Source organism: Mustela lutreola, chromosome 5 (assembly GCF_030435805.1).
Source record: "Mustela lutreola isolate mMusLut2 chromosome 5, mMusLut2.pri, whole genome shotgun sequence".
NCBI lineage: Eukaryota > Metazoa > Chordata > Mammalia > Carnivora > Mustelidae > Mustela > Mustela lutreola.
The window spans coordinates 78,726,208-78,737,756 of NC_081294.1; the positions used below are offsets into that span (position 1 = coordinate 78,726,208).

At 41.9% G+C, this 11,549-nt stretch overlaps 1 protein-coding gene across 1 annotated transcript; it reads left to right on the plus strand.

Moving 5' to 3' along the window:
* Positions 1-8,682: 8,682 nt before the first annotated feature.
* On the plus strand, positions 8,683-11,216 carry PCDHB1 (protocadherin beta 1). The gene has a single exon (XM_059173472.1). The coding sequence runs from the start codon at positions 8,702-8,704 to the stop codon at positions 11,156-11,158; it is 2,457 nt and encodes an 818-aa protein (XP_059029455.1). The 5' UTR covers positions 8,683-8,701; the 3' UTR covers positions 11,159-11,216.
* Positions 11,217-11,549: the final 333 nt, after the last annotated feature.

Here is an 11,549-nt window from a genome sequence, read left to right on the forward strand (position 1 = left end):
TTCTCTCTCTGCACTCCCCCTCCTTGTGCTTACATGTGGACTCTCTCTCTCTCTTTGATGAATGAATAAAATTTTAAATAAATAAAAACACAATACCACTTACAGTAGCACCCCCCAAAATGGAACACTTAGGTGTAAGTCTAACAAAATATGTACAAGATCTATATGAGAAAAACTTTAAAATTCTGATAAAAGAAATCTAACTAAACAAATGGAAAGGTATTCCATGTTCCTGGATAGGAAGACTCCATATTGGCAAGATTTCAGTCCTTCCCAACTTGATGTATAGTTAATATCTCAGTAAAAATCCCAGCAGAATATTCTTGTGGATATTGATAAACTGATTCTAAATTTATATGGAGAGGTCAAAGACCCAGAATAGTCAACACAATATTGAAAAAGAACAAAGTCAGAGGACTGACACTGGCTAATTTGAAGACTTATTATAAAGCTACAGTAACTAAGACAAAATGGTTTTGGCAAAAAAACAGACAAATAGCCACATAATAACCCACATAAAAACAGTCAACTGAGGAGTACCCGGATGGCTCAGGTTAAGCCTCCTAATTCTTGGTTTTGACTCAGGTCATGATCTCAGGGTTGTGGGATTGAGCCCTGCCTGGGGCTCCACACTCAGCACAGAGTTGGCTTGAGAGTCTCTCCCTCTCGATCTCCCTCTATCCATCCCCTTGCTCATGCTATAAACAAATAAACAAATAAATAAAATCTTCTTAAGTCAACTGGGGGTGCCTGGGTGGCTCAGTTGGTTAGGCATCTGCCTTTGCACATGTAGGGCTCCTGCTACTTCCCCTGCTTGTCCCCCACCCCGTCAAATAAATAAATAAAATCTTTTAAAAAATGTCACCTGAGGTGCCCGGGTGGGTTAGTTGGTTGGGCATCTGACTTGATTTTGGTTCCAGTCGTGGTCCTGGTGTCAGGGTGTCAGATTGTGCGCTCGGCACAGAGTCTGCTTTTCCTTCTACTTCTGCTCCAACCCCCCCCCCATTTGCATGTACTCTCTCTGTCTCTAAAATAGATAAGTGAAATCTCTTTAAAAATAGCCAACTGATCTTTGACAAAGGAGCAAAGGCAATCCAATGGATAAAACAATCTTTGCAACAAATGGTTCTGCAAAATGTGTAGGCTTTCTCTTATCGTCTCTTTCCCTGAGTGGCTTGCTTCACTTGTTTTGTATTAAGGATGACTCAGCCACACTCTTAGCCTTTCCTCTCATCTTCTCCTTTCCCTAGTCCTCAACTCCCCATTTTTGTTCCTAGAGTAGTAAAGCCACAGCAGAGCCTTTTGTTTGTTTGTTGATGTTCCAGCATACTGAGCTATTGATCCTGAAAGGTAAACTGCTTCTTTTCCCTTTGGAACCTTCATAAGTTACATTCTTCCTCTAACTAGGTTACTCCTGGCCCTCTTAATTCTCTGAAGCTGGTGATCCCATATATCCAGCTGCTGGGATGGGGCTGCTTTTCATCCTGTCCCCTCCTGGAACAGCCACTGCAATCCCTTCTGCAGACCCAAGCAACCAAACAAATGAATCTAGATATAGTCCTTATACCCTTCATAAAAATTATCTGAAAAAAGGGAAATGGGGGCACCTGGGTGGCTCAGTTGATTGAACTCTGATTCTTGATATCAGCTCAGGTCATGATCTCGGGGTCATGAGATCAAGCCCCACATCAGGCTCTGTGCTGGGTATGGAGCCTGCTTAGATTCTTTTTTTCCCTGTATCTCTGCCCCCACCCCATGCACACGTGGGTGCTCTCTCTTTAAAAATAAGGGGGGGGGAAAGACCTAAATATAATTACAAAACTATAAAACTTATAGAAAATAACAGGAAATCTAGATAATCTTGGGTGTGGAGATGAACTTTTAGATACATTACCAAAGTTATGACCCATGAAAGAAATAATTGATTAGTTTGACTTCATTAAAATAAAAAATTTGGGGGGCTCCTGGGTGACTCAGTCAGTTGAGCATCCTGTTCTTGGCTTTGGCTTGGGGGGTAATCTCAGGATTTTGAGATTGAACCCTGTGTCAGACTCCTCGATTGGTGGGGAGTCTGCTTCAGGATTCTCTTTCTCTCTCTCCCCGCAGCCTCTCTGTCTCCTCAAAACAATAGATAAATCTTTTATAAATTAAATTGGGACACCTGGGTGCCTCAGTTGGTTGGACTGCCTTTGGCCCAGGTCATGATCCCGTAGTCCCAGGATTGAGTCCCACATCAGGCTCCCAGCTCCATGGGGTGTCTGCTTTTCCCTCTGACCTTCTCCTCACTCATGCTCTCTCTCACTGTCTCTCTCTCAAATAAATAAATAAAAATCTTTCAAAAAAATTAAATTAAAAATTTCTTATCTGCAAAAGAAACTTTCAAGAGAACAGAAGCACAAGGCACAAATTGGGTGAAAATATTTGCAAGAAACATATCTGACAAATGACCAAGATTCATAAATATTCAAAATGTGCAAAAATTCTTAAAACTGAGCAATAAGAAAACAACCCAGCTAAAAAATGAGACAAAAACCTTAACAGACTCTTCACCTATATAAAGATGTAAAGATGGCAAATAAACATATAAAAAGATGCTCCACATCATATGTCTTCAGGAAAATACAAATTAAAACAACACTAAGATGCTACTACATACTTATTATAATGACCAAAATCCACAACCCTGAAAACACCAAATGCTGGTGAGCATATGGGAGAACAGGGGCTCTTATTCATTGTTTCTGAGAATGCAATATAGTACAACCACCTTGGAAGGTATTTTGGCAGTTTCTTACGGAACTATGCATTTTCTTTACCATATGATCCAGCAGTCATGCTCCCTGGTATATAGCCAACGGAGTTGAAAACTTGTCCACACAAAGTCCTGAATATGGGTTTTTACACAGCTTAAATCATTATTGCCCAAACTTGGAAGCAACCAAAGACATAACTAAAGGACATCTTGGTTTCTTCCAAGTTTTAGCAATTATGAATAGAACTGTTCTAAACATTTGTGCACAGAGCTTTGCATGGACATAAGTTTTCATCTCCTTTGGGTAAATAACAAGAAGAGCGATTGTTGGATCTTACAGTAAAAGTACCATATAATATAAGATTTAGATAATAAGTAAATACATTGATAGTGTTGGGAAGCAAAGATTCTCACTTTGGTACAAGGCTACAAATACAGGTTGGGGTGGGAAGGAAGAAATCTGCATTAATGAATTAAAAGTGTAAGTACTATGATTACATATATATAAGTATGTATGTATGTACTAATTCAGGCAAGTATCACCCATGTATGTTGGGAAACACCAAATAATTGTTTTGGAAACAGCATATTCACATAGTTTTGAAGCATCTCTCCCCAGATAACTAATTAATTATGAAAAGAATTAAAAGGTACTTTTCCAATAGAGAAATTTGATGTAAGCTATTTTATAAGCAAATTGTCAAACTTAATATCACCTGTAATGGGATAAATGACATTATATACCTCCTAATGTGATGCATTGAAAAGGATATAAAGTCACCAAAATATTTCACTGGAATTTAATCATGAAGACACAATGACAATTCCAAATTGAGGAATATGCTGTAAAATGATACTTTAAAAGGATGGTATCATGAAAAAGAAATAATTTATTAAAAATGCTTTCCTAGGGGTACCTGGGTGGCTCAAAGAGTTAAGCCTCTGTCTTCGGCTCAGGTCACGGTCTCAGGATCCTGGGATCAAGCCCCACATTGGGCTCTCTGCTCAGCAGGGAGCCTGATTCCCCCTTCTCTCTGCCTGCCTCTCTGCCTACTTGTGATCTCTCTCTCTCTCAAATAATTAAACAAAATCTTAAAAAAAAAAAAAAAAAGGCCAGGGGGACGGCGCCTGGGTGGCTCAGTGGGTTAGCAGCCCCTGCCTTAGGCTCCGGTCATGATCTCAGTGTCCTGGAATGGAGGCCCGCATTGTGCTCTCTGCTCAGCAGGGAGCCTGCCTCCCCCCACCTACCCCCTCCCCACCCCCACCTGCCTCTCTGCCTACTTGTGATCTCTCTCTCTCTCTCTCTCTGTCAAATAAATAAAAGCAATTTTTTAAAAAATGATTTCTTTAGGGGCATCTGGGTGGCTCAGTCCTTTAAGCATCTCCTTTTGGCTCAGGTCATGATCTCAGTGTCCTGGCATGGAGCCCTGTAATGGACTCTCTGCTCAGCAGGGAGTCTGCTTCTCCCTCTCTCTCTCTCCCTCTTCACTCTAACTCAAATAAATAAATAAAATCTTTTAGATTTTAAATAAATAAATAAAATCTATTTATTTGACAGATAGAGATCACAAGTAGGCAGAGAGGCAGGCAGAAAGAGGAGGAAGCAGGCTCCCCACCGAGCAGAGAGCCAGATGTGGGGCTCCATCCCAGGACCCTAGGATCATGACCTGAGCCGAAGGCAGAGGCTTTAACCCACCCAGGCACCCCAAAAAACAAAATCTTTTAAAGAATGTTTTCCTTAAACTGTTGCAGTTTAAAGGAAAAAACTGGGAAATCATGACAATTAAATGCAATGTGCAATCCTTGATTGTATTCTGAGTTTTTAAAAATAATCACAAAAGGCAATATTGGAACAATTAAGGAAGTTAGAATATGGAATATATGTTACATATTAGTATTATATTTATGTTAAATTACCCACTGTGATAATTGTATGTGAAGTTATGTGGGAAAATGCCCATGTTGAGGTATTTAGAGATGATATGTCATAATGTCTGCAAGTAACTCATAACAAAATTAAATGCTTACATATTGTGTCAGTGAGCTATCGTCATGTGGAACAGTGTAACAAAACACCTCAAAACTTAGTAGCTCAAAACAACATTAATTCCCACTCCTGCATATGGGGTCAACAGATTTAGGCTGAGATCAGCTTGACTTTAGTATGCAAGCTGTGTCTAGTGCTGTTCTGTCCTCATCCTTGGGTCAGTGGGCTATACAGAGTGTTTTTATCAAGGTGGCAGAAGAACAAGAGGGCAAGCCCAATTATTAGAGCACATTTCAAGCCACAACTTAGTTTATGCTGTGTATTAGTTTCTAGGACTGCTGTAACAAATTACCACAAGCTGGAAGTCTTAAAAAATATAATTTTTTTAAAATTTAAAATTTATGGCTTTGGAATGAATTATTTGAAAATTGATTGTATTTTTTAAAAGATTTTATTTATTTATTTATTTATTTATTTGTCAGAGAGAGAGAGAGAGAGCACAAGCAGGCCAAGTGGCAGGCAGAGACAGAGAGAGAAGCAGGCTCCCCACTGAGTAAGGAGCCCGATGTGGGACTCTATCACGACCTGAGCCGAAGGCAGCAGCTTAACTGACTGAGCCACCCAGGCATCCCGAAAAGTGATTGTATTAAGACTTTCTCAGTGGTGACTATAGTTAATACTCTATTGTATATTTGAAAATTGCTAAAGGAACAGATCCTAAAAGTTCTCAGCTGGGCAGGTGTGTGGAGTTGAGTGAAATCAGTGATGGGAACTAAAGAGGGCATGTATTATGATGAGTGCACCCAAAATGCCTATAACACTGTTAACCATACTGGAATTAGGGACGACTGGCTGGCTCAGTCAGTTAAGTTTCTGTCTTCAGCTCCAGTCATGATCCCAGGGTCCTGGGATTGAGTTCTGAATCAGGCTCCCTGCTCATTGGGGAGCCTGCTTCTCCTTCTACCTGCTGCTTCCCTGGCTTTTGCTCTCTTGCTCTCTCTCTCGCTCTCGCTCTGACAAACAAGTAAAATCTTTTAAAAAACACTGAAATTAAAATACATTTTAAAAAGTTCCCATCACAAGAAAAAATATTTTAATTCCATGTGGTCATAGATGCTAACTAGACTTACCTTCTGATGATCATTTCTTAATATATACAAATACCAAATCATTATGTTGTACTTTGGAAACTGATATCATATCCATTATGTTACATGTCAAATATATCTCAATTTTTAAAAAGATTCCCTAAGATGCCATAAGCTTCTGCCTAATGTGTGAATCACTGGGAGAAATAACTCCTTTTTAAACAAAAACTCTGTAGACATATATTAACTAAAGGTAATCATTATCTCATTCCCTCACTTGTGATATTCAGGACTCATATTCAGAATATAGGAAGAGCTACAAATCAATAGAAAAAAGGTAAATGGTCCAGTGGGAAAAATGGGCATGATACCCAAACAGCCCTACCCCCACCCAAAGGATAACCAGGTGACTAAAGACAAATTAAAGTGTCCTACTTCATCAATAATTAATCAACAGAGAAATGCAATTACACCCACCCTGAGATAGCACTTTAAAAAGATGAGGAATGCTGGGTGTTGGTAAGAATTTCAACACCTGGAGATTAGACTGCTGATCAGATTATAGATTGGTACTACCTCTTAGTAGCTTTGGGCATATGAAGGAAAGCTGAAAAGAACATACCCTATGACAGCAGTGCCTCCTCTGAGTATACACCCCCTCACCCAAAATATGTGTACATGTTCACAAAGTGACATATACAAGGGCATACTGCTATGGACAGCAGCAATTCTCGAAAGAATGGCTAAATGAGTTTGCTATATTTATACTGAAAAAGACAAAAGCAATATCCGACAGCTAGCTGCTGGCCTGATGCTCCCAGCTGGGCGATGGTGTTCCCCTATTGAACAAAAATAATTTCATAGAACACCAACATTACACAAGGCCAGTCTGTGACTGTGATGGATCAAATTTTTAAAAAGAGCATACCATAATCCTGTCTAAATACAGACAAAAAAGAACACTGTCCAATCCACAAAAATTGATGTAATATGTTTCTATCCTGGCTGATACATCAGATACATCTTGTTTGCAAGTCATAGCTTTACCTCCTTTCTCTTACCTTCTGAGAATTATTAATACACTTGACCATAGTTATCAACTCCATTTCTGACAGCATCCCATAGAGTCCTGCTTTAACCCCCCCCCCAATCACCTTGCATGAGATTAAATACCCTAAGTCCTTTCTAACACCCTTTTACCAAACTGTCTCATGATTCTCTGGGGTGTACAGTCTCTCTTGTTCCACTAAGTCAGAAAATACAATTCTGTTTAACGACAGGTGAGTTCCTGATGCTCTGTAGCCAAAGGGTATTGACAATACTCTGGAATTCTCCACAGCGATGGAATGGATGAATGAGAACTAAACACAACGTCAGTCTCACCTTGAGCTACATACTGAAGGTAAGAAACTAGGTTGAAAAGATTATCCACTATAAACTTATTTATTTGACAGATATGACAAGTAGGCAGAGAGGCAGTCAGAGAGAGAGGAGGGGAAGTAGGCTCCCCGCTGAGCAGAGAGCCCGATGCGGGGCTTGATCCCAGGACCCTGAGATCATGACCTGAGCTGAAGGCAGAGGCTTAATCCACTGAGCTACCTAGGCACCCCTCTACTATAATGTTATGTTTTTTTTTTTTTTACCATAGTAAAAATATTACCATCCATACATTTCGTTGTATACACTTTGACATGCAACTTTTTAAGAGACAAAATTAAATTGTTTAGAGATGCACACTCAAGCCAAATGTTAAGATTTGTAATGGAGATTGAGGAATCTTTTTTGAGATGGCTTATCATTCTTAAACATTCCATGATCCCATGGTTGTAAAGGAAACTCTGAACAAGTATCCCCAAATTTCTATCTAGTCATTTTCAGGATATGTAAGTAGTCTCTTATTTCCTTTCAAATCCAAAGCCAAACGTCTTCATTTCATTTGTTCACTATGTTTTCAGGGAAACAGAATAATATACTGATTAACAACATAGACTCTGGAGTCAGACAAAATTAATTGAATTCCTTCTCTAATATTTATTCAGTAGGGGGTCTTGGGAGAGTAACATAATATATCCAGTCTCAGTTTCTTTGCCTGTAAAAAAAGAAATACTAATGTGGACTTCATAGAGTTGTTGCAAGGATTAAATTAAATAATGCAGGTAAACAACACAGTAAATATTACTGCCATCATAATCCTAAGTGTCAAGCCCTGCTTCCTGAGTGTTTGAGAGTTTTGGGAAAGGAATAGATTTGTGCAAATCAAGAGCCTAATTGGCCAGTTGCCCTATCAATATATCTACTGGATACCAGGTTCCTGAAAGAAACATCTAGCTCTTTTCTTTTTCCTACCTATCACTTTCAATAGTTCCCCGCCCCTCGCAGCCGTTCATTTGGCTCCAGGATCTTTCTGCTTCTCCCTTAATCTCAGGGCGGACTGTGCGGAGTATGCAAAGTAGCTTGCTTACTCGAGCTTTGCCGGTTGCTGCAGCGGCCCCAGCCGCCTCGCAGACAGGTGACTTCAGCTTGAGTGAGTATCCTCATTGGCTTCTTAATTCCCAAGGACTTTTTCTCTGAAAGGGAATTAAAGGGCGGGTTAGAGTCAGCCGTTGCTTCGGCAACAACTTGCATCCTCTACCTAATCTCTGGAATGAGAACATACCTATTAATACACTAGGTAGACTGGGGAGTTGAGTTGCTCAATGCAAATTTTCTTTCAAGTGCAAAACAGCTCACCGGGCGCGGTTAGCCCTTGGTGGCGCTGCGGTTAGAGACCGGCAAAGCCGACTGCCGCAGTTGCAGCAACCTGTTGGCAGAAAAGTGAAGTCTATCTGCAACAGGTGGTGAGTGGCTGCTGCGAGAGTGCGCCTGTGAGAACGGATGGCGGTGGCGCACAGAAAACTCCTGCAGAGCAGGCAAGTAGGGTCTCTTCTCTTTATGTTGTGCGTATCTGTGGGGAGTGCGGCCACCATCCGCTATTCAGTGGCGGAAGAGATGGAGAGCGGTTCATTTGTGGCTAATGTGGCTAAGGACCTGGGGCTGGAGGTAGGGAAGCTGGCTGCGCGCGGGGCGCGGCTGGTTTCTGAAGGCAACAAACTGCATTTCCGTCTCCACCGTAAGACCGGGGATCTGTTCGTGAAGGAGAAACTGGATAGGGAGTCACTGTGTGGCAAAGCTGACCCGTGCGTCCTGCACTTTGAAATAGTCCTGGTGGAGCCGCTGCAGTCCTTTCGGGTTGAGGTCAGGGTATTTGATATCAATGACAATGCCCCGATTTTCCTGAACAAGGAGCCGCTTTTAAAGATTCCAGAGAGCACGCCCCTGGGTTCACGTTTTCCTCTGCAGAGCGCCCAGGATCTGGACGTGGGCCTCAATGGTCTTCAAAATTACACCTTGAGCCGCAATGCGTATTTCCACCTGCACACCCGCTTTCGCAGTCATGGGCCCAAATATGCTGAGCTGGTCTTGGATAAGCCCCTGGACAGAGAGGACCAGCCGGAAGTCAATTTGACAATTACGGCGGTGGATGGGGGGTCCCCACCCAAGTCGGGCATCGCGCACATCCGCGTGGAGGTTCTGGATGTCAATGACCACGTGCCTCAGTTCTCTAGGCTGGTGTACCGTGCTCAGGTACTGGAAAATAGCGCCAACGGTTCCTTGGTGGCCACTGTGAGTGCCACAGACCTGGACGAGGGCTCCAACAAGGAAATCACTTATTCCTTGGCTCAAAATCCAGAAGCAGTTCTCCAAACATTTCAGGTTGACTCTCACACTGGAGAGGTTCGACTGAGGGGGCCCCTAGATTTTGAAGCAATTGAAACATATGATATTGACATTCAAGCCACCGATGGAGGGGGCCTCTCTGCCCACAGCAAAGTCCTGGTGGAAGTGGTGGATGTTAATGACAATCCTCCTGAGGTGACAGTTTCCTCTGTGTCCAGCCCTCTCCCTGAGGACTCCCCACTACAAACTGTAGTGGCCCTTTTCTCTATTCGAGACCGGGATGTTCGGGTGGGAGGAAAAATCACCTGTTTCCTCAGAGAAGACCTTCCTTTTGCGGTCAAACCGACTTTCCGGAATTCTTACTCATTGGTTACTGACAGAGGCTTGGATCGGGAAGAGGTTTCAGGCTACAACATCACCATTGTTGCCATGGATACTGGACCGCCCAGTCTGTTCACAGAAACTGTGATTGAGGTGTTAATAGCTGACATTAATGACAATCCCCCAGTATTTCAGGAAGACTCCTACATTTTGACTGTTCAAGAAAACAACAGCCCAGCAATTTTTATTGGCAAAGTTTACGCTGAGGATCTAGATTTGGGTGAGAATGCCCAAGTAACATATACTCTGCTGCCTCCACAAAGTGGAGATTTATCAGTCTTTGCTTACATCTCCATAAATTCAGACAATGGGAAGCTCTATGCGCTTAGAACCATGGATTATGAGGCCATTCAAAATTTTCAGTTTGTGGTAAAGGCAACTGATGGGGGCTTCCTCTCACTGAGTAGCCACGTTACTGTCAGGGTGGTTGTTCTGGATGACAATGACAACCGCCCAATGATCTTGTACCCACTGCAGAATGGCACCTTACCCTGCAACGACCTGGTGCCCAGGTCGGCGGATGCAGGCTTCCTGGTGACCAAGGTAGTGGCTGTGGATGGTGACTCAGGTCAGAATTCTTGGCTTTCATATCATCTCCTTAAGGCCACTGACCCTGGGTTATTCTCTGTTCAACAACAAAATGGAGAAATCCGTACATTGCGGCAGATATCTGAAAGAGACCCTATGATTCAGAAACTGATCATTCTTGTTCAGGATCATGGCCAACCAGCTCTTTCCACTACTGCCTCACTCAACATCTTGCTGGTAAATGGTTTTTCTGAACCCTATCTGCAATTCCGGGATCCTTCCAAGAATCCTACAAGGGTAAATCCATCCACTAAATATTTGGTCATTTCTCTGGCTGTGCTTTCCTTTCTCTTTCTCCTCTCTGTCACGGTGATCTTTGGTATACACATCTACCAGAAGGTTAAATACAGAGAAAAGTTCACAGTTCAAGAGCATTTCTATGATGACTGTAATTTCCCTAATAACCTGGTACAAAGAGGGGCCAATGGATCATTATCTCAACCATGTCCCTATGAAATGTGCTCAGCCACTGGCACCAGCAATAGTGAGTTTCGGTTTCTTAAACGCTTTATGCCCAACTTCCCCTTCCCGCATGGCACTGGAGAGACAAAAACAGAAGCTGGCTCCCGTTTACCACCAGACTCTAATAGGAATAGGTCTCAGGGGTCAGAGGACCATGGCCAAGTACCTGACAACAGTATGTAGATTTTACTCATGAGCTATATGTAGGCATTATTTATGTCTCTCCCAAAAGTTCATTAGTCCTGGCCCTAGAAATGCTTAGTTCCATAAAGATATCCTGTTATTTTGCCTTTAAATTATTTTCCATTTGCCAGTTACGTATGCATAGGGATGAAAACCAGGTCCTAGTTTTGATACATCAGAAAGCAATTAGATTTGAGAAGCAGACATATATTTTATTATCACTCAGAAATTTTAGATTTTTGCCTCTCAGTATGTGGAGATCATCTTTGACTCAATATCTTGCCTGCCATCGTTCATAACAATGCAAATGCCTGGTGAATGGTGGTCCTTATAGGTAATCAGATGGAAGGAAAAGTAAAGAAAAAAAAAAAGGATTGACTTATTTGAGAAG

Excerpts from the sequence above, each read along its gene's own strand:
- PCDHB1 (XM_059173472.1), top strand. The coding sequence starts at position 8,702 with ATGGCGGTGGCGCACAGAAAACTCCTGCAGAGCAGGCAAGTAGGGTCT.